The following is a 26760-nucleotide window of genomic DNA, read 5'->3' as shown; positions in this document are numbered from 1 at the left end:
AGTTTGGTTGTGTCTTTAAACAGGTTGTCCAGTTGTCCTTGACCACAAATCACCTGTGCACTGGGACTATGACAACCAGACTCTGAAGGAGGTTTCAGGTTCAGCTTATGCCCAGGATCCTGTTCCAGGTCAGGGGCTGCAGTATAGGATGCTGGTGGGTGGTCGTGTCCTTGAGGTCAACACAATCCAGGTTAAGTTCTCAGGCCGGTACGGATGCCAGACCTCCATCAACAGCACCGGGCAAATACTGTCTGCCTGGATACATGTTCATGCTGAAGGTGAGATGTTTGCCTGACTCTGATGAAGACACAGTAGCATTGAAATGTTTGACTGTTGGTGCAGTTAAAGGCTGTGAATTAGTTGGTGTGATCCATGTACCTTTTGTTCACAGAAGATTTGCTGTCCTGTAAAGAGTTTCCCTGGAAGATGTGCGAAAGAACCTGTTTTTACTGAATTATCGTCTGTTTGCAATATTTGAGAGCAAAATGTAAAATTATCTCCTCAGCAGTAAATTCTGGACAAATCAAGAGTTTTTGAGTTTTTTCAAGTAAGACAAGTAAATCTGCACATTTTATTTTGTGGCAGTGAACATGAGTGAAGTTGATGAAGGGGAAGTGTACTTTTTTTTAATACAGAGAAGGCTTACATTGTTTTTTTATTTGAATTACACCTTTAAAAAAATCACTTGCAGCTTATAGTCAGGTATAGACACTTGCTAAAAGATGTGCTGTGTGTATAAGTGGCAAGCAGCTGGATGAATGAAGTGTCTCCATCAGTGTGCTGTGTTAACACTTTGCACTGAGTAGTTTACAATATCATTGTTTTCCATTTGTATACATTATATAGTGCCTTTACCAGCTGTCCCTGGTTTGCCTTTGGCAGTTTCCTACCTCTAAGGTGGGAATTCAAAATTCAATATTAAGAATCTTTGCAAAACAGTCATGTGCACTTGGTGTAGGAAATCCTTGCTAAAGCTGCTTGCTTCCAAATGGGTACAGGATTTTTTTGGCTGTTTCAAGGATCTTATATATCTGGATGTTTTTACATTTGGGTCCACAGAGTTTGGCTGGCGTTTTGGAGGCTGGACCACTTGCAGTGCTTCCTGTGGGAACAGAGGGACTTGGCTGCGGAGGATTCGTTGTGTCACTCTGGATGGAAAGGATGTTCAACACACCATGTGTCAGCACATACCCAAACCCATCACCTCCCCAGTCCCCTGTAACAGACAGGACTGTTCTCCCAGGTATGCTAGATTTAGCCATCATGATCACTTATTTTTGGAAGCAGATTATCCCATTTGGTCTCATGCAGATGCCACAACTAGCACATGGGTCACCTAGATATAGGAGGACATATAATTTGGGGTTTTTTCGTGGTAATGCCTGGTCATGTACATCAAAGCTGCTGTGTGCAGATAAACTGAATGTGGACTGTGGCTCTTCATTAATCAAACACTGGAGACAATCTTGGGATGGAATCACATTAGCTGTGATGCTCATTAACATGTACTAACATAAAATTGTAGTAATTACTATATTATTACATTGCAATTTTACCCTATTATTCTGTGCAAAACTACTCAAGCTTCTGTCAGGTTGCACAGAGGTCAGAGGTTATCTGGCCTTTTTAAGTCCAGCCACAAATTTTCAATTGGATTGACATCTGGGCTCTGAGTCAGCTTCTTCAGAACATTTACCTTGTTGTCTTTACAGCATTTCTTTGCTGTTTTTGCTGAATGTTTCGGGTCATTGTCTCACTGGAAAACCAATAATCTCCCAAATCCAAATTCTCTTGCAAACTGCATCAGTTGGTCCTCCAGGATTTCTCTTTTCTTTGCTGCATTCATGTTATCCTCCACCTTTACAAGCCTTCTGAATACACACCTGTTCAGTGTGTTGATGATATCTTGCACAGTTGTGATTCTGTCATGTTTTAAAAACAATCTGTCAACACACTGACATCCAGTCAGACAGACACATAAGAAAACACAGACTCACAAGGTGAAAACAATACCAGCTACACTATTGCAGCTGCTAAATATAACTCTTGGCGAGTCGGGCAGATCAGTGGTTCCAATGAACAATCAATATTTTAATGATAGAGTATACAATAAGCATGTAATCAAACAGAATGCATTACACTGACTGATGGACATTTCACTTTCTTTCAACAAGTTTACATACTCAGTAGTAGATTCTTTCACACACTGACTTTGATGAGTGAGAAACAAAGCCAGGCTGCTAATGAATTCATGAAGAGTTTTCAGATCACAGATCACTGTAACCCTCAGCACAATCTCCTCACCGTGACTCCCCTGCTGTTCTCAGCTCTGCCAGCTTGCCTTTACCCATCATATAGGCCATCAGTCAGCCCCGCCAACTCTGCTGCCAAACACTGAGTCAGTTCCACTCTCTAATACGCCACAAGTGACCCACTGTTGGCTCAAATTAAGCCAACACAGTGTTGCAGCAGGCTGAAATCATCTTCTAAATTCTGAAACTATGACACCTTTGAGGAGGGAGATACTAAAAAGTGCTTACAATTGTGAGTTGTGTATGAAGTTATCATGCTGTGTAGAAACAAATAAACAGAGAAGATTTGTTGTGACAGTAGACTAACACAGAGAAAGGAATGTGCATGTTGAGGAAAATCTTATAGTCCAACACACAGCAGTAGGTACAGGAGCCTTCTCTGGGAAACTGCTTAGTCTGTGTTGTCGGGCTGTCAGTGCTGTAGGCTTTGTTGCTGACCTTTTACAGCCCATGTCAAGAAAACAAGCACACACATAGCCAAACACACTGGGAAATTATACATTAGTACGAAATAGCACACCCCATCATGCTCACGCAAAGATGATGTAGGGAATGTCAGTGTTTGGATTTTTGAACTGGTAAATAAGTGTCATGATAAAAAAGTTACATTTGATTTTATGACAGCTTTTGGCTTCTATGTCTCCAGAATATTTCAGCAGATTCACTATAATTGCAGGCACAATACATGTGCAATTGCTACCACAAATCGTTATAATTTAGAATGGCTTATATGATCTTAAACATCTGAGAAGGAGTGAAATTGGAAATGAGTGAATGGCCTTTTTGAACTATTTCCAGGATGTAGCCTTACAGTACAGACTATGTACTGTGCATAAATTATCTGACTGGGCTTTGTCTAGATGTACACACTACATTTACTTATCAGGAATTCATAACGGCAATGGGTCAAATAACAATATGTAATGTATAAGACATTGTGAATGACCTGTACAGACAAACCCACAAAGGATCATTACCAGACTTGACATACTTTTATTTCAGCGTAGACCTTTGCTTCATTTGCTTCTTTTTCATTTGGTTCAGTCTTGTTACCATCATTAGAGGCAACCAGCAGATGTTTCTGGCAAAACAAAAAGGTAAAAAGATAAACACAGTTAAATACGCGCTGGTACACTAATTCAAGAAAATAACATGTAAGCTGCCAGCTATTCTTCTCAGGAGTGGGTAGAAACATTACAAATAATTGAATGTAGAATAAAGTAAGAAAAACATCCATGTTTTAACAGATTTGAATCGATGCCATGTCAGTGACATACTTTTTAATACGTCTTCTACTGAGTGAGTGTCTCATCATCTGAGGTGAGGTATGATTAGTAATTGTTGTGTACGAAAACTTTCAAAACATTTTTGCTAAAAGCCAGTATTTTTTATAAAGCCTTTTATGAACACAGATAGTTCCCATTTGTAAAACTTGTGTATCTGTATTTCATGTCATTTCAGATGGTCAGTATCACAATGGTCAAAGTGCTCAGTCTCATGTGGAAGTGGATGGAAACACAGGCAGGTCTCCTGTCAGCAGCTGGACGCCAGAGGTGTCGTGAGGACTCTAGAAGCAGATGCCTGTGAGAGGATGAGCCGGCCTGCAGACACAGAGCAATGCACTGCCAATAATTGTCCCATCTGGGTAACCAGTGCATGGGGAAAGGTAGATTAAAGCACTGAATTAAATGTATTACACACTGTGGAAAATCGATTGTGAAATGTAAACTAAGTGTTGCTCAATTTCAGTGTTCAGGGATGTGTTCAGCCCCCACCACCACTGTACAGAAGAGATCTGTCACCTGCCAACATGCTAATGGCTCATCCTACGCAGACTGCGATGTCAGGAACAGGTAGACACAAGCCCTGTGTATCAGGTCTAAGTTCTCATGAAGGTGGTTCAAAGGAATTACATGTAACATCAACAAGCTACAGTGCCTATAAAAAATACCCCCCTGGGAAGTTTTCTGCTTATATTAGTTGTCAATATTAAATCATGATCACTTTAATTTTTGACAAACTCTTTTTGACAATATAAAATGTAAAATAAGTGATTGCATAACCATTCATTCTCTTCAACAGGCCTTTTTAAGTCCAGCCACAAATTCTCAATTAGACTGATGTCTGGGCTCTGAGTCAGCCTCTTCACAACATTTACCTTGCTGTCTTTACAGCATTTCTTTGCAGTTTTTGCTGAATGTTTCAGGTCATTGTCTCACTGGAAAGCAAATAATCTCCTAAATCACAGTCATTTACACATTCATTGTACCCTCTACCTCTACAAGCCTTCCAGGGCCTGCTGCAGTGAAGTGTCCCCACATCACGATGCTGCCTCTATCAGGCTTTATGCTGGGTGTCCTGTGTTTGAGATAATGTGCAATGTTTGGTGTCTGCCAAATATAGCATCTAGTCTGTTGGCCAAAAAGCTGAAATTTGGCCTCATTAGACAAAAGACACTTCTCACAGTTGACTTCAGATTCTTCCACATGCCTTCTGGTGAACTCTAGTTTAGATTCATATAAGCTAGTTTTAGCACTGGCCACTCTCCCATACAGCCATGACTGGTGGAAAACAGGCAACAGTTGTTATATACATAGTTTCTCTCATTTCTGCTGCTGAAGCTTTTAACTACTTCAGAGGAGTCATAGGTGTCTTAGTGGCCTCCCTCATTAGTCTCTTTCTTGCAAGGACACTCAGTTTCTGAGGACAGCCTGCTGTAGGCAGATTTACATTTATACCACATTTGTTCCAATTTCTAATGATGGATTTAACTATACTTTGAAGGATATTCAGGGACTTGGAAATTTTATACAAGACATCCCCTTATTAATGCTATTAAATTACCTTTTCACAGAGTTGCTTAGGATGTTCCTTTGTCTACACGGTGTAGTTTTAGCCAGAGGTACTGATTCAAGGGTGATTGCACTTTCCAGATACAGGTGTCTTTATGCTACAGTCACTTCATTCAGATGATCTCCATTTCACTAATTGTTCGACTTCTGGCACCAACTGACAGCTCTTGTGTTGAATTCCACGATTTAAAGGGGGTTAACACTTAGGCGGTCACTTATTTTGCATTTCATATATTTTTAATGAGTTGACATTACTTTGTATACTTTTATGATATCATTTTATGATATTATGCTATTAGTATTTCAAAACTAAAAGGAACAGTGCTGGAATAACAGAGAAATTGAAACAAAATGTAAACTACATTACAGACAAATATACTATTAAGCAAGTAAAATTATATGCATGCTTGAATTGCTGTATACACTCAGTGGTCAACACTTTACCAAGCGCACCTGTAAAAACTAATGCAGTTGCTTCCTGACAGTAAGATGAGAAGGCAGATATCACATCTGTCAAGTTAAGAGTAGAGAGCTGGAGTCAGAACATGCTTAGATTAGCTTGTCTTAAATATTGAAGGTTGGAGAAAAAAGCATTGCCGTGTCTATGCAAAAATGCATCTTCCAATGCCTGTGATGTTCACTAAATACAGGATAGAGTCACATTTTTTCTATGTCTTAAAACAGTATTGCATGACTATATGAATTTGGAAGGAGGCTTTGATTTAAATGCACAGCTCTGGAGGCTCACAAAAAGTCCAGATAGTTCATTGCACAAAAGGCACAATAATCAGGCAGAGGTATTCAATTCAAAAAGGAAACTCAGTGATCAAAAACAGGTTGAGAAGCAAAGGTATTGAACACAAACACACAGGCAACACTGGTAATCACAAGGAGAAATGGCTGGGAAGCTGACACGAGGTCCCAAGACCAATTGGTGAAGTCCATGAGAAAAGGGGTTAGTACATATACAGAAAGAAAAAAAAACAGGAAAGAATTAAAACATGGCCGATGAGGGGGACTGGATGTGACACTGACTGAGTTGTCTGAACGCCTTAAACACAATTTAGCAATGAAGTACTTTCAGGGGAAACGCACAACTTAGCCTTTTTTTTTGGTGTGTACTTGGGCTGCTGAAGCTTCACAATAGCATTGGCTGAATTTTAGAATGTCTGAACTTGGACCATAGGTCTAGTACGGTGTAGTTGAAAGATGTGGTCAATATCCTTAAAACTGGTTTTGCCATAGTTATTTCTCATATGGTAGTGAAACTGATGTTCTTTGATGATCTTTCTTTTATATTAGCCTCCAGCTGCCCAGTTTGATTGGTGGGCAAGCTGTTTACACATTTTTGTCTGACCCTTGTAAAAGGTTAGTATAATGAGTCACTGTGGTAAATTAATCTAAGTAACCAATAATCTTGCTTTGAAATACAGGCCTAGTTGACTGCATTATCTGGACCAGAAACACAAGTAAGAGACAAGTCTACCATAATGCCAAAAGCAACCCAGAATTACTCTCTTTTAGGCCTGTGTCAGTACGCAACTGCTCGTCAGACCTTTGTGATGTTCAGTGGCGCCACGGCGAATGGCGGGCGTGCACAGTTGTCTGTGGGAGTGGCTTTCAATCTCGCAGAGTGGATTGTGTACACCGCCGGAGTGGCAGAACTCTGGCTGACCAGCACTGTGCCTGGCTTCAACGGCCCTCTACCTGGCAGCACTGCAACACCTCCACATGTGGGAGTAAGTACGCCAATCCAAGGATCCTTTGTTTTAGCAGTCAGAGTCCCTACAGTTGCAGGTTCCAAGGTTTTAAAATTTACATTGCAATGAAGGAGCTTATATTAATAGGTAAAGGAATTCTATAGCAGCTCCATGTTTGTGCAGAGTTCATAAACTGTAGTTGATATCCAGAGGAATGTCCTTACTGTCTGAACTTATTATTGGGACTGGATTTGCCATTTGTAAGTACTGTACATGGCAAAAAGGACAAATACTACACAGTGACTTACTGTACTCATTGTCATCAGTCAACAGGTAATTCGACTCAACAGCTGTTCCATCTCTACACTGTCACAGAAGTGCAGTTAAACACATTTCTGGAAAAAATGCTAAACCTAATAGTTGACAGAGCTATTGTAGTCACAAGACAAAAAACAAGGGCAAACTGGGGTTTTTTTTGCCTCAAAACACTTGTGTAAAATTTCAGTCATTCTCAGGTCATAGTAATCCTAAGTGCTTCAGTAGAAGTCAGTTGTACTTCTATTTTTTTGTTCATGAAGAAGTCCCCTTCATGAGACTTCCTCAGTTCTAAACTTACGGGTGGGGAGTTGTTAGTATTTATTCTCACCCCTAAATCAAATGGCTGTGATCAACCCAAGACTCTCATGCCTCAATGAGAGGAGTCGTAGACACCACTTCTCAGGTATTTACTGCAATTTAGCTATTATTACCACCTTGAATCATCACTTTATCAAGCAGTTTCACATCCTTCACACCTCAAGTGTGGGCATGTGTGTCTTGGGTCATGACCAGCTCATCCGCCATGTGATTTGGAGGTGAGAATAAATACCAGGGACTCTCCCACAGGGCAGTTAGGACTGAGGAAGCCTTTTGGATGAAAAGTGAAACAAGAGGTAAAACCAAAAACAAAGATATAGAAGCCTACTACTGATGCACTTAAGAAAACACCTGATTTTGTTTTTTGTTCCTCTAAAACCATCAGTAGCTTTGTCATGGATGAATAGTGCTTGTCTATGCCCCACTCTGATCTCGGTGGTGAAGGGAATGTTTAATTAAAAGAAAAAACACTGTTGGGTTGTGTCATATTTTATAAATGAATTCCTATGTTTCGTATTTAAAATATTCAGCTGCCAAATAACGAGTAATTGCAGTTATCAAATAAATGTTGTTTTTTATATCATATGTTTACGTTTATTTGATATATAAAAAAAAGCATTTGCCTCTAAAATATACAAGTATAGTGGAATTACAGAACAGAAACTATAATTAAGTATAGTACTTGTAAAAATGTATTAAATTATGCTTAAACACAGGCTCGGTCCCTGAGAAGTTTGCATCAAAGAAGAATAGAGAAACCAGTATAAACTACAAATATATACAGTTGTAAACACCCTAAAAATTTGCCAAATTTTAGTTTCTTTTCAGGAAACTATCCATCCATCCATTTTCTATACGCTGCTTTATCCTCTGTAGGGTATCATAACTGACTTAGAGTGAAGGCAGGGTACAATCTGGACAGCTCACCAGCCCATCCCAGGGCTTTAGCAAAGTATGAGAAATGTTAAATCCTACTTGGCATCACATTTGTTTGGTTGCTTACATTAAGTATTTTGTTCCCATGCAGGTGAATGCAAGGACACCACCCAGTACTGCAGTGTGGTGAAAAGACTAAAGCTGTGTCATGTGGATATGTACAAACAGAGATGCTGTGGGTCATGCTCACAGGATGTGGACTCCACCTAGTGGTAAAGAACAGTTATAACCACACAGATGTTCAACTGATGGGGTACATGAGAGCAAATGACTGAGCAAAGACTAAATGGACGTCATCTGTGAGTGGATGCTTCAATAACTGCACATATGTAAAGTGGACAAACTTCAGTCAGAATCTTTGACCTCCTTAAAGGAAACTGAATGGAGCTTCACAAAGCAATGGAAGAATGATGGACTATTTTTCCTGATTTGGACCCAACTTCGTAGTATTAAGTCATGTGTTCACTATGTGGATCAAATTGAGTTTTTGACTTTCCTATAGAAACAGATTTTCTTTTTTTTCCCTGTGAGATTAAAAAAAAAATAAAAAAGGTGGCCTGGTCAAATACAATACTCAAACTGATCTATTGCCAATATTAACTTTTATTAGTGAACTGCCAATATTGTTATTCACTGCTGATATAGGCGGGGTTCATAACATCAACTTGCAGGTGTACTTTTCTTGCTTTAAACTCCTATTTATTTATTTGTATAATTGTTCACAGGTGTTTTTATTCTTTAAAAAAAAAAAGGTGAAATTGCAATTTATTACAACTTGAGTCTAATTCTTCATCGTTGTTACCAGAATTTCTTCTCCCTGAAGGAATTGCTGCATTGTGGGGATATCTGGGAACACATGACAACCTCTGTTAAGTCAAGAAACACAAAGCAGATCGTAAACAAGCAACAGTATCGCTATATTGTCCATATTTTATTTGGAGCTAAATGTGAGCGTGAGTAGCCCTGAAATGAGTGTACAATTTTATTCCTACTCAGAAATTATGGCAAAGACTGCAAAAAACAAAACTCATTTTGTAATACATTGATAATATCCCTTAATCTATCCCTGTCTTTCCCTACCCTTAAGGAAAAGTGGTGTCTTACCTGCTTTAAAGAGCTGCTAACCCTAAGAGAAGTTATTTACTGTAGGTTGCAGTGTGCCATGATATAATGTTAAAGTTTGGTAGACACACTGAATTCTTCTTCTTCTTTGACATGAAAACAAACTGTTTGAACGTACTGGCACTAAAACGTCATGACAAAACCCATGTTTGGTTGCCTAAGCCTAAAATATATATTGACTTTCAAAGATCTATATTTGTTAAATATGCCTTACAGATTGAATGTTGAGGATTTAGCAAAACCTTAAATTATGCTTAGTGCTGACTTTTTTTTTAAATTTTCAGCACCAATGTTTTTTAAATGATCTGTTTCTACTCTATCGACGTAGCTCTTAGGGGATGGCTGTGGTTCTGTAAAATATTGCCAATTGCAAATAAATGCATTGTTAAATGTTAGGCAACTAGAATTCTTTTCAAGGTTTGGGAAAGATCATGGAAATGTTAAGATTGAGCTTAGGGCTCAGTTACAGATTGTCATGGACTTCTGCCACCCAAGTCCATCACAGCAGTTGTCCAAACACCATGTGGATCACCAGTCAATCAAGAGGCACCTTCAGCCACAATGTTGCAGAAACATAGAATATAAGAGAAAACAGTGTTATGACAGAATTCTGGAGACTGAGGGACATCCAAGGCAAATGTGTTTGGGGTTGGGCATCTATGTCGAGACAGTTGGGGTTAGAACTGACCATTGTTGGGGGAATTACAAGCCAGGAGCAGAATAAGAGTTCAAAACCTAAAGGTTCAAAAATATTTCAAGAGGAATATGTTAGAGATTGAGACAAAGACACAAACAGTGTGTTTACACAGAGGATGTTCCAAACACACTTTTCTGTCATCTGTCTCGCATGCAACTGATGCAACAGATAACTGCTTGCAGTTTTCTCTATATTCATATGAATAGGGCACAAAGCATATTTTTTTTATGCTTTAAGTTTTTTGTTTTTTTTTTATGCATTTTACACATGCAACTACAATGGCTGTGTTTTGGTTTCATTCATAAACTGCATAGATACAGTTTAAGGAAAGTACCCCTAACCTGTTAGGGTTAGGTGGTCTGCATGGAAGTCAGGTGTGCTTTACTACCTATCTGGTACCTTGACTGCTGCACCGCAACTTCACTATATACAAACAGGCTGCTTCCTGCACTGGCACCAAACATTGACACAAACTGTGTGCTGCAGAACCCTGTGTACCACAATTTCTGGCCACAGTTTCACCGGGCGGGGAAACCGTCATGTGCACAGAATCAAGCAGCGGAAGTCTGTCTAATTTATAATGGCAATATCAGTTCATGTATATACAGAAAACAGATTTTAGATCCTCAAAGACCATTCACTTGTGTGAAGGCACTGGGTTTTGGTTGTAGTCACGTGTCACTAATGACAGACGAGCTGCTGCTGATTGAGCTTCAGTTCTTAAAGCATGAATTCATATCCACCATATATCTGGATATGGTGGATTCATCAAAACTACCTTATTATTCCCAACCATGACACTGCAGAAGGTTTTGTAAAAAATAATTTTAACATTACAAATAAAGAACACTGAGTTAAAAATATGATGACATTACATACCACAGATGGGGCTGGCAAAGGGAGACTAAGTTAAAACTCACTCTGAAGTGAGAGGCACCAGCACAACAGTGATTTTGACGAAGAGGTATACTCCTATTACCTTTGTGTTTGTTATCATACCAATGTGCTGCATAAGTAAAGTGTGTTGTATATATTGTGTCTTAAGTGCAAAATCGTATATTGAGTGTATGTAGATTGTGTGAGACTTTTATTTTCATACTTATTCATGGGTAAGTTGTCTTTTCAACTCCTGTTTAAGATCGTAGAATATAAAACACTTGTATATGTTGGTTGGGTAGTATGTTTGCTACCTCTCACTTGGATTTATTTGCATGTTTTTTCAATGCATCTCTGATGTTTATTGCTTCATTGTGAAAGACCACTCAATATATCAGATGTAACAGCCTTACACTGATTGTGGACATCCACCTTGACTGAAGGAACATGAAGTAGTACAACTAATCATCAACGTGCTTTAGATAAGAATGCAAATGAATAAAGACAGTTTGCTCACTTCATAAATATAGACCAAGTTTGTATGTGTATTTATTTAAAAAGGAAGCTGCATGCAAGCATGTTTTTGTAACCAGCCAAATGCAAAACACAGTGTGTGATATGGACATTTGAGCACACAATGAGTGAAGTTTACAGCGTGGGGTTTAAACAAAATGTTTCTCTGTATGTAAATAATCTTAACTAAAGGTCCACTGGCCATGAACTTGTATCCACATCTCATAGTCTTCCACAACAACTGAAGATTGACAAGCTCTACTAGGAACAGGACGCATGAATTGGGATTGGTGTGCGTTTGGCACTACTGTTTAAAACTGCTGTTTCAAAGTTCAATAATAAAGTTTCATACAATAAATATATGTGCATGTCCATATATTTTTGAATTTTCAGGCCGATGGAGTAGATGAGATTTTGTGTTCCTTTTTAGTTCTTTAGAGTGATTATTTCTGTTTTATAAAAACAGACAGAAATGGGCGCCGCTATAGCTCACCTGATTGAGCTGGCGTCCCATGTACAGGGCTACGGACTGTAGCCCTGTACATCAGGACTGATGTGGAGGTCATGAGTTCGAATCCTGCTCATGACCTTTTCCCACATGTCCTCCCCCCATTCTTCTCCCCTACTTTCCTGTCTTTCTTTCACTACACACTATCCAATAAAGGCACAAAGGCCAAAAAAAAACTTTAAAAAAAACAGACAAAAAAACTATAAGTATTGTGTAGCGTATTTATGGACTGTGACACATGACACAATAGTTTCAAAAATCACCATCATTGCTTGCATTAACTCAAATATTGCAGGTAACAAGGACCTAGAAATATGTGGGATACAATTTTATAAAGTGACCAAATTGACCTGCAATGAGCTGGCAGGCAACTAGGCTAGGCTTTTTTGAGTTTCGTCTTTGGATTCTGTATTCTATACAACAGGTCTATAAAGCATCAAGTAAATTTTATTTGGCCCCATTAAACCCTTCTGTCTAAAGAATTTGTTTTTGATTGTTGATATGAGAAAATACTCTCCTTGCCAACTTAGAAATAATTCAGTTGTTGGAAGGTGATGCAAATTGAAATCATTTGACTTTTAGGTGTTTTGCAGAGGAGTCCTGTTGTACAACTACTTTATGTGTCTACATGAGAGAATGTTTGAGAGTTTGGGAAATGAGAAGTCTATAATGGCAGCTGCAGTACACACTAAACGTAAAAAGAACGGCATGTGTTCTCCGTATAATTCTGCAAGGTCTTGACCTTAGTGTGTGAAGTGCCTTGAGAGGACATATGTCGTGATTCGGCGCTATATGAATAAACCTGAATCGAAAGATTTGTTACGCAGGCTAAAGTTCCTTTTTACTGCTCGCCTGAATGCACCATGATGTCAGCGAGAGGGCGTGGTTACGAGCCGTATCAACTTCCGGGAAAACAACGTGAGTTGAGAACGTCCACATGTCATTGAAATATGTGCTTCTTCTTACAATTTTGTTGGATTTGACTTAAAACAACAACGCAGGAGCTGGTACTGGAGCTGTGTGGACACTTTGGAAACGGACTTGGAACAGTGAGGAGTTTAAGCGAGGCTAGTCACAGTTAGCTATCAGATAGAGCAGAGCCAGCACCGGTGTAAATACAGCAAACATCGCCAGTTAACCTGGAACACCGGCTGTCCACTCTGCTTTCATTCTCTCTACACCGTGCTCTTTGTGGCAAAGTCCATGTTGTAAAGCTCCTGAGTGTGTCATGGTTCAGCTACAACGTTCTGCTAGCTTACAGTTTAGCCACTAGTCAGACCAAGTGTTGCTGTCGTGTTCTCTTATTATATTGCAGTGAGTGACACAAGTAGCAGCTGTACGTTTACTGTGATTATTTGGTTTAGGTGTTCACCATGGGACACACCAGCCTGGAGAAGATCATTGCACTACAGAGAAACCCAGCCAACATCAGAAACCTGTGCATTCTGGCCCATGTTGACCATGGTGAGTTAACACACTAATATCTAACCTTTATTCTACAGCAGGTGGCGCTGATTCGATAAAACGACAAATTTGAGCAAATAGAATATTATTAGGTGAAATATTAAATCATTGCTGTACACTTTGGTGCATCTTTATATAATACCAGCTATAAGAACTTCAGTTGACAATTGCCCAGTGCAACAGGTGCAAACACAGCATGTTGGCTGACAGCTTTAAAATGTGGACTAAGTTGCTTGTTTGACGTACATTGTGGCCTGGGGTAAACAAAATATTATTTTCACATAGCTTGTATGACTCTAATCTCACTAAATCAGATACTTTTTGCAGTTTTTTTGTGGAATATTATCTCATTTTTAATACTGTAAACACCTTTAGGGAAATGCCTCTTGGTTTGTGAGAAAACTGTAGATTTTTGTGAGATGAAAACCACTGGTCTGCTTCGCTACTTAAAAGATTTTTGTATGTCTTCACAAATGTCAAACCTGTTTTCCTATTTGCCTTTTTCATATAAATTTAAAAATTGCATGGTTTTGTTGCCAGTTCAATTGTTTTGACTGTAAGTTAGTCAAATAATTTGAAATCTACACAGACTATTTGTAACTATCTTTCTTTTTTTTAGGCAAAACTACCCTGGCTGACTGCTTAGTTGCAAGTAATGGTATCATATCCAGCCGACTGGCTGGGAAGGTAAGTAACTTAATTTGCTGCAGATGCATTTTGACACATTACGTGCAGGATTCCAGTTGTTCCAGAAGTTGTTTTGTCATTATTAATGCTTTATGATGTGTGACTCTACCAGCTGAGGTATCTGGACAGCAGAGAGGATGAACAGATCAGAGGAATCACTATGAAATCCAGTGCCATCTCTCTGCACTACAAACATGGTAAAACCTCGTTGATTGCACCTGAAATAAAAGCCACACTTTATTATTCCTCACTGTTAGATACGATGACTATGTGTGATGTTTATTACTCTTCAGTACCAAATTCTGTGGTGTTTGCCTAGGTTGTCTTGTCTTCTGCTGTTGTATTTGTTGTGAAGAGCAATAGTGATTATGGTGATCGGTAACACTAGTATTTTCTGTCAAAAAATGTGAATTTTGTACTTTTTAATGTCCAATGTTTTGTAGAATGAATGTAGAGCACAATGAAAACTCTAAAATGTTATAATGGTTTTCCTGTTGCTTTTTTCAATTGTTCTTTTTAGCCTTTATGGAATATGTGGATGTGATAGAAAGTCATCTTTGTTTGTCCAGCTGTCTGGATGAATGAGGAAAAAATATTATAAAACAAAAATGAGCAAAGTGTGTTACAACCCACAATATGGCCATTCATTACATAATCTAAAAGATGGCTTTAATGTCTGTTGCTAATATTCACTGTTGGAGTGAGAATTTCCGTATTTTGAAATTATGTAACAACTCTAAAAAAAGTATTTGTCATTGAAATAATTGTCAGTTGCCTTGTTTGAGCTGTAATGCCACGGAACTGGAAAGTGACATGACTTATGACAGAGAAATTCTCTGCAGTCTGCAACAATGTTGAGTAATTGATCAAAACATAGCTGAAATTGCAGTTTGGCTGAATGCAGTTTCTAAATCTGAGAAGCTGCCCCCAGACACAAGGGAGCATGCTTGTTTGGTACAGAATGTAGAAAAACCACATCATCAATTTTTAGCTGTTTTTAATATAATGACCTACTTACCATACCAAAAAAAACATGACTCCTATCACAATATAAATCTGTAATAGAATTTGTTTGTTTTGGCATACTGTTTAGCTGCAGTCTAAAAAAGGGGGTTTGAGGAAAAGAATCTAAACAGTGTTTGTGTGCCTCTTGTCTTGTTAGGAGATCAGGAGTACTTATTAAATCTGATTGACTCTCCTGGTCATGTTGACTTTTCCTCGGAAGTTTCCACTGCTGTCAGGCTGTGTGATGGAGCCATAGTGGTTGTTGATGCTGTAGAGGGAGTATGTCCACAGGTAAATATCACTGTTGACTTACTACCTCGTTGTGTAAGCTTTCGGTATTTTATTTACTGTACATCCATGTCCTTTACTGTGAAGGATGTAGTTGGCTTTTGTATCTGCCACAATGAATTTAGTTTTCTATGCAAAACTTTAGAAATCACTATAAGGTTAGTGATGGCTGTCAGATTTATTTTAGTATGGAACAACGTAGGAAGAAACTCTAGCCTGAGACAGTACTGGTGAACTAATGAAACAGTCTAAAATTCTGCATAAAGGGGGCTGACTTTGGGTGCATTTCAGTCTCCATACTACTGTTTTTATGCATGCCAGATAAATATTTATGTGCCCCAATACATGGTATGTAAAATGCAGTACACGAAAACTACCTTGATGTTTTACTACATGTGCCGGATTTTGCAAGCCAGCATGGTTTTCTGGTTTTCTGGCACACTGACAGATTACAGACTGTGACAGTCAAAGTTTAGGGCACATTATTAGGATGAAGCAGTATGTCCTAATTGTATGCACACTGCATGAAACAACACATACTTTTTAGGGCAGCTAATGCCCTACATATCGTTATCACTTTATCATTCAGGCCCATTAAAAACCTTTTGTTTTTACAAGAGTGTTTCTAACAATAGTATATTTATTTCCTGGTGGTTACAAATGCAGCTTTACATAGTGCTGTCTATACATGTGGAATGGGATCATTTAATATATCATGTGTATTGTTTGTAGACTCAGGTTGTCCTCCGTCAGGCGTGGCTGGAAAACATCAGGCCCGTTCTGGTTATCAACAAGATAGACCGACTCATCATGGAACTGAAGTTCACCCCTCAGGAAGCTTACACCCACCTGCAGAAGATCCTGGAACAGGTGAGAAGCCAAGTTCTCAACTCATTTTCGTGTTTGTAACCCCCTAACCTAAATTTGGAAACTTTGAGTGAAATTCTACTTTCTGCATTAAGCTGCCTAAAATCATGATTGTGTATTTTCTGTTAAGTCATAGAAAAAAAGGTTTGGCAGCGTTTTGCAGAACACTGTAACTTCTGCCTTGTAGGTGAACGCTGTTACGGGTACTTTGTTCACATCCAAAGTGCTTGAGGAGCGAGCTGAGAAAGAGAAGGAGGAGGAGAAAGCGAGCGAGACTTTAAGTGGAGATCAGGTTTATGACTGGAGCGCTGGGCTGGAGGAGGTTGATGACTCCCACCTCTACTTTTCTCCTGACCAAGGAAATGTGGTCTTTGCCAGCGCCATAGATGGATGGGGTTTCAGGTGAGGATGATCCCTACCTAACCTGCATAGATAAGGGGTATGTGTGCTTTGGTAAGCAAGATCCCCAGATGTAGACATTGGGATCATTTTGCAAAAACTGATATCTGTCGAGCCCCTTTCAGACATGAGAAATATAATGTTGTTAGTAATAATTATAATATTGTAATGTAACTACTACTTTACCAACAGTTAAAAAAACAAAACTCAGACCAACAAGCTCAAGACGCAATTGTAGGATGACTGCTGTGTGACAAATGATGCAGCTACAGCAGATAAACTTTAATCTGTGTGACAGATCACGTGTGTGAAGTGACGAAAGGCACATGGTACGACCAGTTGTTGGATTATGACTGATCCTGTATCCATGTTGGAGATAATGTCTAACTAATTAATGAAGACGCTGCTGCTGTTCCATGTTCGCAGACTTGTGCATGCAGCATCTCTAAGGCTGCAGGCGTTCAATAAACTCAGGAAACACTCAGCTGGAAGCAACAAACTGAACGTCAGCTCCTTTTAATGTTTTAAAAACCTGAACACCACGTGGTATTGTTGAGTCTCAATATCTAAGCAGTAAAGTTTTTCTTTTTAAATGGACATTTCAGTTTATAGTACAAGTGAAATACTAGCACAAAATGAACGACGAAGGTGTTTTGAGGTTTTAGCACACAGTCTGTGTCTTTGGCACTTTGTTGTGCTTTTATACCAATATCAGTGCTGAAATGTGGAAAAGTCCATCTCCAAATTGTTCACACAAATCAAAGTACTGTTGCTTGTACTTGCTTATTCTTTAATGTGATGATACAATTCAGACTTGTGCCATGTTAAAGTGATACAGAAATGTTAGTGTGTCAGACCTGGTTAGATTGGTGTCAGTTTTTTTTTTGTTTGTTTTTTTTTAACAAATTAACAGGTGCTCATTCAGACATGAAACTTACATGTTCAGATGGCGTCAGAGTAACAAAAAGAAGTGCATATCTAATAGGGGCTTATTTTAGCAGTAACACAGCCATCAGTAAGTCTAATGATGCAATAAAATTTGAAACTAATTGTTCTTAATCTATGTAAAGTAGTACATTTGCGAGTAGGTAAAGCAACGGAAAGCTTAAGATTGTCATTTTAAATTTTAATAAAACAAGTTATTCAGCAATGAAGAGACAAACAGGAAACATGGGGTGACCAAAGAGGCGTAACGTGCATTCACAGACTTTGGTGCACACATCATGTTTGACTGATCTCGTTCTGACTTTCTTTATGCTCGTTCTTTATTAGTCTGAAAGTTTTTAGACTTAAGCTTAAGCAAAAAATCTGTAGTTCATATCATTGTGACATTGAAACAGGGATGATCATGAAACTGTTTATCTAAATAAAGACAAAGATTGAAAATGTAAGCAAAATGACACAGATCCTACATTCACAACAACATTCAATAAACACGTTGCTAATAACACAAGTGTTATATATTATGCATTGAACTGAGAAGAGCTTGACAACCTTAGGGCAAAGCAAACAGCCGCCCTAGGGACTCCTAGGATAGCCGACCCTCAGTGGTCCCAAATCTTCATGTTTACTATTACTTTGTATTAATTTGATTATATCAGATCAAATCAAGTTTTTTCTGTCACATGCAAAGTTGTACATTGTTCTGTGTCCTTGATCTGGCTTGATCCGGCTTGTACACACAGTCTGACAATATACAGAAGTAACACCAGAGTAGGTACAACTGAGCTGCACTCACCAGCACCATCGTTAGTTCTTTCTTTAGTAATTTATTTCATAGTAAGTTCTAAATAAATTACCTCAAACTAACTGACACACAGCAAACTTGATGGCCTCAGCTTTCAGAATGGTAGTTTTCTTTTTGGGGAAGTTAATAGTGGCGTTATATATAGTATGTAGAATATATTAGTCCCTAGGTTTTGCAGTTGGTTTGTCCGGCCCTGGAATTGGGGGACAACCCAGAAAATTTAAAGTACTCGACATGGATTTTACAGCAAAGCAACTTTAAGCCACACCTAAAAAGATTTTTTCAAATATCCACCAGGTGGTGCTGTTATGTTATCTTATCTTTAACAGGTGGCCCTATTTGGCCTCAAACATGAACTGAATAGTCTCCAGCCTCCATGACTTTACCTTGAAAGCCCTCAATCCTCTGTCTGATGCAGTGCATTCATGTAAATTACTTCTCCCTATTTTTTTTTATTGCTTGCAATAATGTTTAGTAATTCACTTCACACGTATTCTACATTAAAGGGACATAAAGCCTTCACACTATACTGTCAGATTGGTGAATGAAATCTTTTGATGGTAGCTGTGTCCTTGTGATCACTTGCTGCTATACATATACTAATTAAATCACAGCAGAGATAGCCAAGTCTTGTGTGCCTCTGAACCTAAGACCCACATTTACCGTCTGTATCAACGGATAGAGGAAGCTTAGAACTACACAAACATGTTTACACTTGTGAGTTTAACAATTGTCAAAGCTCTGCTATGCTGCTAAAAAGCCCAAAGCTAAACAATATAGCATGATTTGCCATAAAGACCAAAGCTTCTCAGTTGTCAATGAACCTACATTAAATTGTCAATCAAAGACTAATAGTTTGATTTTGTGTTTTACAGCATCCAGCAGTTTGCACACATCTACAGTCAGAGGATGGGTATTAAGGCTTCGGTGCTACTTAAAACCTTGTGGGGAGATTTCTACCTCAATGCAAAAGCAAAGAAGATCATGAAAGGAGCTCAGGTAACGAAACATAGGTATTTGTACGTTTTTCAACATTCAACTTTTGCCCACAATATTCCCACCTATCTCCTGTGTGTTTCATTTATTTTGGTTGTCAAAGAAAGGCTAAAGAAAGCAAAAGTATACCTTGAACTGAGCTGCTCAGACAGACACACATTCATCAGCTCATTTAGTGTCGTCCACTCTTTTCCCTTGACTTGATATTACAGCAATTGCCATCACGCTCATAAGGGGATCTTGTGTAGAGTAACAAATCAACAACTTGCAGCAGCAAGCTTTTAAGGATAAAGCCAGTGCACAACCCAAGTGAGGTCACCTTTGCACCTGTGCAATGGAGCTTTTGCCGATTGATATGTTCTGCTATAATTATACATAAGATGTAATTTATTCATTTCTTAAATGTTTTTAAATCTAAATTTGTATTATTTTGAAAAGTCCACATAGTCCCTGGTAAACCTTTTGGAACATTTCAGAACTTTTATTTTGATAGTGTAGTGTCCCCTGATATATCCTTTTAACTTTTTTTCAGCTAATTAGGGGCTTTTACTTTGAAAGGCCTGCATAAGTAAATTTCCTTCCCTTAGCTTTGTTAGAGCCTTGTGCCTTTTTAAAGAAAGAACAATGCAGCTGCTTTAGATCCTTAAACCACTGTTATGTGGGAGAGACTCTGATTTAGAAGTTTCACAAACAGTTATGGAGCCACTAAACACTCTTATGGTTTATAGATGTTGGTCTGAGACATGTTAGAACATGTATCAAGGCTTTGTTAATATCATTAGAAACAGCTGTGCTGATTCGCCTTGAAAACTTCATACATGTATAGATTTCTTCGTAATCTTTGACAAACTTTTGAGTTGGAAATAAAATAAAGAAATTCTGAGGAAATATCACAATTTTAAGGTCAGATTTAGGTAGTTTACCTGATGGAACTGCACACCACGCATTAGCTGAATGCCTGTCAGAAATGTAAAAATCATTTCTTTCTGCTTTTGCTTGTGCTGATACATTATATAATTTTGTCAATTTTTAAAAGACAACATGTCTTTCAAACTCACTGTGGGATTTGGAGTTTAGAGAACATTTTCAAAGACAGTGCAAGTTGGAGACAAGCATTCATAGACCCAGACAGCCACCAACTCACAGGCAGGAGACCTGCATGAAAGCCACGAGGAGAGTGTTGGAGGGCAAAAGGGATCCATTAACAAGGTGTGATAGGCTGTTTATGAGCCAGGGAGGGAACATTGCTGGAATTTGTAATGCACCTGAGCTTTGTGATTTTGGTATTTGCTCTCATAGTGGTTTGGACCTATTGCCTGTAAGTCAAACAATTGAACATTTTATCAAACAAGCCATTGCTACTGATAAAGTGATCAATTCTGTGCAATTTTGCAATGATGATAAAAAAATAATAATACTGCTAATTTCAAATTCCATCGTTGGTACATATTGCTATTGTTTTGTCACCAAGGCCTACATTCTGTGCTGTGAATTTATCTCAAATTTTTATCCATTTATGAAAAAAGAGAGCTTTGACCATGACAGCAACAGACTCATTCTTTGTAATGAATGTTGAGTATACATGCAATGCCACAAAAATGGTGGATATCATCAGATTATCTGGGCAACAGGTAAATATGGTGAAAACTGAGTTAGTCCTACTGAGCAGTTTTAGAAAACTAAAATACAGCACAGTATATTTAGAAAAACAAACAAACTAAAAAAAAAAAAGGAACTGAGTCCCTGTATTCTCTATGGAATGATTTGTACAGTTGTTAACAAAAGCTCACATACACTTGTAAAGACCATGTATATCATGGCAAGTTTGAGTTTCCAAAGACTCAGAATTTTCTGAGTCATCGAAACACATGTCAACATGAGACACGTGAGGCTGCCATACAAGTTGGATACCCATCCCCACACACTTTACAAGTGTACATAAACGTTTGTTCACTTTTGTATTAAAAAAAAAAAAAAAAAAAAGGTTGGGAACCAAGAGGGAGACAGACATTTTTTTCTCAGTCCCAACTTGCTGCTCTCTAAAATGCCTCTCCATTTCATTTATGATCCCAAATGCCAGTGAATGGAGAGTGGGTTTCAATAATAGGTTGACCTCCCCATCACTCTGCTCAGCACACATTAATGTCCCACCATTCACCTCAGACCAGTACAGTGTTTACTAAATGAAAACACACTAAAACATTCATCATTCGATATCTCAAAGACAAGCAACAGCTGAATGTTGGGTGGCAAAACTCTATGAATCCAATCTGGTGCACACAGTCTTTGCAAGGAGCACAAGTCATTGATTGATACTGCCAGTAACTGCTTCTGTTGACTAGTTTGAAAGAATTATATGTGACAGGAGACACCTGACTGAATGCCTTTCCTTGATTATTCCATGTGGTACCTTATGAAACAAAGAACTAGAAGGAATTATAATACATATGTAGGAGCAATTTCACAAGTGTAAAGGTAAGATTATGTACAACATTTTTTGGTCCATTAGGTGCCCCCTTTGGGCTTGGTAACCACAATCAAAGTAAGAACTTTCACTCAGGTGACAGATGATACTGGACTGAGGAGGAGCACAAATAGTTTTGTCTGCTATGTTACAACACACACACATACACTCCTAACATTGTTGTATTGGCAGAGTGTTTTGAATTTATGGACATTTATGGACAGTTGTTAAGGATTCTGGCATTTGAATCAGTAGAAGACAGGTAACGAGGAGGACATTCTCAAAGACAACATACATAGAGGAAGCAGTGTGGCAGTGGTGTGTGGTTTTCAGCATGGTTCACATAAACTTCATTCAGAGCGTTACAGCTTCAGGTGAGTCGTGTCAAAAAACAGCAAAGCAGACTAGGTTATAAATAACTTACACAATTTTGCACAACGTAAGCTTATCAGTCCACTGTCACTTCCTATCCCTCCCTCTATGACACATTTCTCTGCAGCCAGAATGTAGTTTTTAAGTGACTACTAGCAACATGTGCTCATTAAAGAGCTCGCATGGCTGGCCTCCATTCATGCTCCACCGTTTAGCTTTTTGGATTAGCTGTTAGCCAGGAGGAGTCAGGCACTGTCAAGATGGACACAGATGGAGCCACCACACCGAGCTTTATAAATGCTTTTCAGAAAACCAGTGCCACCATATGATATGCTACCTTTTAGCTAACTGTTGCTTTAGCTATTAGCTAGTTTACCTTATCTTACTGAATGCTGTCATTGCTGCTGAAATTAGTCATTTAGGCAACTGTTGCTACCACTTTGCCTCTTTGATCGAGGTGGGTTCTAACCCAGATAAAGGTTTAGTTTGAGGTGCACTCTTGTGTCTCCTCAACCAAGTAGAAACAGCAAATGCCTTAAGGAAGGTAAGCTCCAGAGAGAAAAAAAATAAAAAATCACATTTTGAACATTTTGAATTTTAATCTGGAGCTGTGATGCACATTGATTTGGAATAAAAGAAGAGGCCCAACACAGTAAAGGAGTTATGAATATATGAATGTCATTTGGCCAATCCAGCTGATTAAATACCTGACACATTGAGGTCTGTTATCATATTGCTGAAGAAGGTAGAGGTAAACATTGGTTGTATATATATGTACATTGTTATATGACCCATTTGATTTCACAGCTTCTTTATGAACAAAAATAGCTTCAAAAGTACTTTTAGTAGTGCCAGACAACATCAGCAAAATGTGAAAAATTATAAATGACTGTCATCTCTGTAAGTATGAAGTGGTGCATTTTAGTCTGTTTAATCTGTCAGATGTATGTCTTGTGTGTCCCTCTCTCCTGTAGGCCAAAGGAAAGAAGCCACTGTTTGTGCAGTTTGTGCTGGATAACATTTGGAGTTTATATAATGCAGTTGTCACCAGCAGGTGAGTCGAAGCGTTGTAATGCTTTCCTAATTAAATGGCATTGTGGTGTTAAATGTGAACATACACTATGGAACAGGGAGTCATTGTATAACTAATGCCATGTCAGTACTGTTTGATAATATGTGTTGAGGGGTAAGATTGCTACATATGGTAGTAGTCAGATTTTTTTATTTACATTTACTGCTAATGAGATGACACCTGAGAAGACTCAAAAAATACACCCATTCTCAGAAAGCCCTTAAAAATAAATTGGTAAAATTTAATTTATGAGGCACCTTTCAGACCCAAGGTGGCAAAGTGCTTTACAAAAAAAGAACAGCAAAAGGTATTGAATGATGTAAAAGAAAAAAAATAATACAGTACAGAATCAAGCACAGGAGATACAGATTAGTAGTAGAAGGATAAACAGATTGCAAAAAATCTATATGAATCTGAGGTGTTAAATTCATCTTTGCCAGTCGGAAATGTGCTAATGTTTAAGGAAACAGAGAGTCTGAGAGTCCAACACACAGCAAACAATTATTGCTCATTATCTAAGTTTTATATATCCCAACGGTGCTGGAGCTCCAGCAGTTCTATTCAGGTAACATGACAGCAGGCTTGGAGAACTTTTGTTACTCACTAGTGGTAGCATATTCCCAGCTGACTTGTGTGTTAGCAGCTCCCTCATCAGCTTTAGTAGTTCCCCTGCTAACTGTACAAGTAGTCACCACATTACCAGTAAATGTGAATCAGCTTAGCTTGCCACTTATGGGTGTGACCAATCCTCTTTTCTCAAACCAGCACCAGTGCTTAACCCTAAGTTGTTATATGCCACTATTGAGGTCATCATATTTCCACAAAATAGCTGGAATAGAACAAGAACAGGTCAGAACATATTACTCACCTTGACTCCAGGTCATTCTGTAAATATATATTTTGTGTGTCTGTTACCAGAGACAAGGAAAAGGTGGAGAAGGTGGTGGCATCACTTGGGGTAAAGGTGATGGCCAGGGACTTGCGTCACTCTGACCCCAAAGTCCTCCTGTCTGCCATCTGCAGTCAGTGGCTACCTGTTTCCCAGGCTGTCCTGTGTATCCTTTGCCCTGTGTCTTTATTTCATGATATGAGCTGAAAGTTTCTGGAACAGAACCCAGAGTCTGCTTTCACTTCCTATGTCTTTTTCCATTTCATGTCTAGTTGTCTTTAACACAGACTGCAGCCATGGTGTGTGAGAAGCTTCCCAGTCCGTTAGACATGGCATCAGAGAGAGTAGAGAAACTAATGAGCGTCGGAGCGCGCCGATTTGACTCGTTGCCTGAACAGACACAAAAACTGAAAACAGGTACAGATACTCACTTGATCTGTAGCATTGGATTAAAGAAACTTTCACAAATTTGACACACTAAGGCCAGTCACTGTTTGTAAAGAATATCACTCTACCTGCTTCATAATGTCGCCGGGAGCTGTTGAAAGAGGTGGGCATTTACTATACAAGGTTATGTAAAAGAAGCTTTAGATGCATTATGGTAAATGTAGGATCCTGTGTTTGTAGAGATTTTTCGAACTCTTCTCATGTGCAAGTGCAATAACTATTGTGAATGGCAGTGCGATACAAAATCAGAGTACTCTTTTTATAACTGCAGGTTGTGCAATCAGTACCACTGATCAAGCCTGCCATTGTTACACCAGCATCAATAAATTACAACAGATAAGCCACAAATAGGAGCTAAGTTGTCACAAAGTGTATCTGTTAGGTAAAACTGCTAGTTGCAAATGTGTATAAAAAAAAAAAAAGAAAAAAAAGAAAAAGTTATCCTTGTGGACTGACACAGGGCAAGAGACCTGGTACACCATGGACAGACTGTCAGTCCATCACAGGGAAAAAAAGAGAAAAAGCGTTCTCTCTGTTGGAACTATAGTTATACTACATTTATCTGTTTGTACTCAGCTGCATTTAAAGCTACCAACAATGACACAGCTTGTTTAGAACTGGGATAAAATCAGGATTATATAGCCATCTTTGGAGTATCTTGAGCTGAAAAATTGAAAGACCCACTCTTGGGGACATGTGAGACATTCATGAATTTGTTGAGACGGGTGCAATGTGGGACCTTTAAAGGATTTTGATCAGGATCATCAAGATCTTGATCCTTGCATCATATTGCAAAGAATCTATTAACATAGTTTGTGAAAGACTGAATGATGAAAACACATTTAAAATATGTCTAAAATAAAGTTAGCCGTACCTATAGACAAACATTTCGTAGGCTCTTGTGTAGTGAGTTCAGATGTGCATTTAAGTTGTTTTGTTGTCTCCCCTATTTGGGTGTTTTCCAGCATTCCTGCAGTGTTCAAGCGACGAAAATGCTCCGGTCATCGTGTTTGTGTCCAAGATGTTTGCTGTGGATACCAAGGCCTTGCCTCAGTACAAGCAGAGGTAATTGTGTATCTATGTGTCTGTGTGTGCTATGGCAATGGTAATGGTTCTTGGTTATTTAATTAACCCTCCTATTATGTTGCGGGTCAAATTGACCCATTTTAAAGTAAAAAAAACCAACAAAAACATAAAAAATGTAATTATTAATTATAAGTATTTTTTTATAATTAGAAGTATTTTGTTGGTATGGAACTTTTTCTACTTGGTGTATTAAGTGTAATCAACATATAAAATGAAAATGGTTCCTTTCACATACTTGTCAGCCCAGTAGGATGGCAGTGAGTCATATGACTGACATCAGGTCAGCTGTTGAGCTGGTCATTCCCAACTCATCACACAAAGTCATTCTCGAAATGACTAATTTAGAAGGAAGGCGTGTTTTGGGGTAGAAGTGGAAGGAGCTGGATGAAATGCATTTACATGCATATTTTGGGATGAATCAACAGCCGGTCTGTAGGATGCAGAGACAGGCAGGGCTGTATTTCATGCCACAATGTCTCTGGAGACTTTTCATATACAAATCCTCGTGACTCATTTTTCTTGATATTAAGTCAGCGGATCAATTTAACCCTGAACAGAAGAGGTGTCTCATGTTATCAACGTCCCTACGCAAAAAGGAAGAATTTCAAAATGTATTTAAAAAATAAAATCAAAAATCAATGTCATGTAAAACTGTTGTATTTAATATGTAGGTCTTTCCAATGTACACCAAAAAAAGTTTTATTTATGCATTTTTTATGAAATAGTTGTGAATTATCCTCATTGAACCATGATCTGTGAAAGATAAGGAACACCACTGCACTAAATATTGAATTAAATGGTTCGTAAAGGAGTTAATAATGAGAC

The 26760-nt window shown here is 38.5% G+C and overlaps 2 protein-coding genes across 2 annotated transcripts in view; both read left to right on the top strand.

Annotated features, from left to right (window-relative positions):
- Window positions 1-12002, top strand: part of adamtsl3 (ADAMTS-like 3) — a 202290-nt gene extending 190288 nt beyond the window's left edge. Inside the window, exons 27-32 of the mRNA XM_008290290.1 lie at window positions 24-278; window positions 1060-1243; window positions 3774-3978; window positions 4062-4165; window positions 6689-6903; window positions 8528-12002. Coding sequence (XP_008288512.1) covers window positions 24-278; window positions 1060-1243; window positions 3774-3978; window positions 4062-4165; window positions 6689-6903; window positions 8528-8646 — 1082 coding nt within the window. The 3' untranslated portion in view covers window positions 8647-12002. The remainder of the gene's footprint in view (window positions 1-23; window positions 279-1059; window positions 1244-3773; window positions 3979-4061; window positions 4166-6688; window positions 6904-8527) is intronic.
- A 1035-nt stretch (window positions 12003-13037) lies between these two features.
- Window positions 13038-26760, top strand: part of efl1 (elongation factor like GTPase 1) — an 80953-nt gene continuing 67230 nt past the window's right edge. The window contains exons 1-12 of the mRNA XM_008290289.1: window positions 13038-13070; window positions 13517-13616; window positions 14236-14303; window positions 14416-14500; window positions 15466-15599; window positions 16329-16466; window positions 16651-16865; window positions 19485-19608; window positions 23416-23495; window positions 24432-24568; window positions 24697-24819; window positions 25815-25914. Coding sequence (XP_008288511.1) covers window positions 13526-13616; window positions 14236-14303; window positions 14416-14500; window positions 15466-15599; window positions 16329-16466; window positions 16651-16865; window positions 19485-19608; window positions 23416-23495; window positions 24432-24568; window positions 24697-24819; window positions 25815-25914 — 1295 coding nt within the window. The 5' untranslated portion in view covers window positions 13038-13070; window positions 13517-13525. The remainder of the gene's footprint in view (window positions 13071-13516; window positions 13617-14235; window positions 14304-14415; window positions 14501-15465; window positions 15600-16328; window positions 16467-16650; window positions 16866-19484; window positions 19609-23415; window positions 23496-24431; window positions 24569-24696; window positions 24820-25814; window positions 25915-26760) is intronic.

Source organism: Stegastes partitus, unplaced genomic scaffold (assembly GCF_000690725.1).
Source record: "Stegastes partitus isolate 25-593 unplaced genomic scaffold, Stegastes_partitus-1.0.2 Scaffold665, whole genome shotgun sequence".
Classification (NCBI taxonomy): domain Eukaryota; kingdom Metazoa; phylum Chordata; class Actinopteri; family Pomacentridae; genus Stegastes; species Stegastes partitus.
Note: the sequence above shows the minus strand (reverse complement) of the source record. Positions and strands in the feature narration are given on the sequence as shown.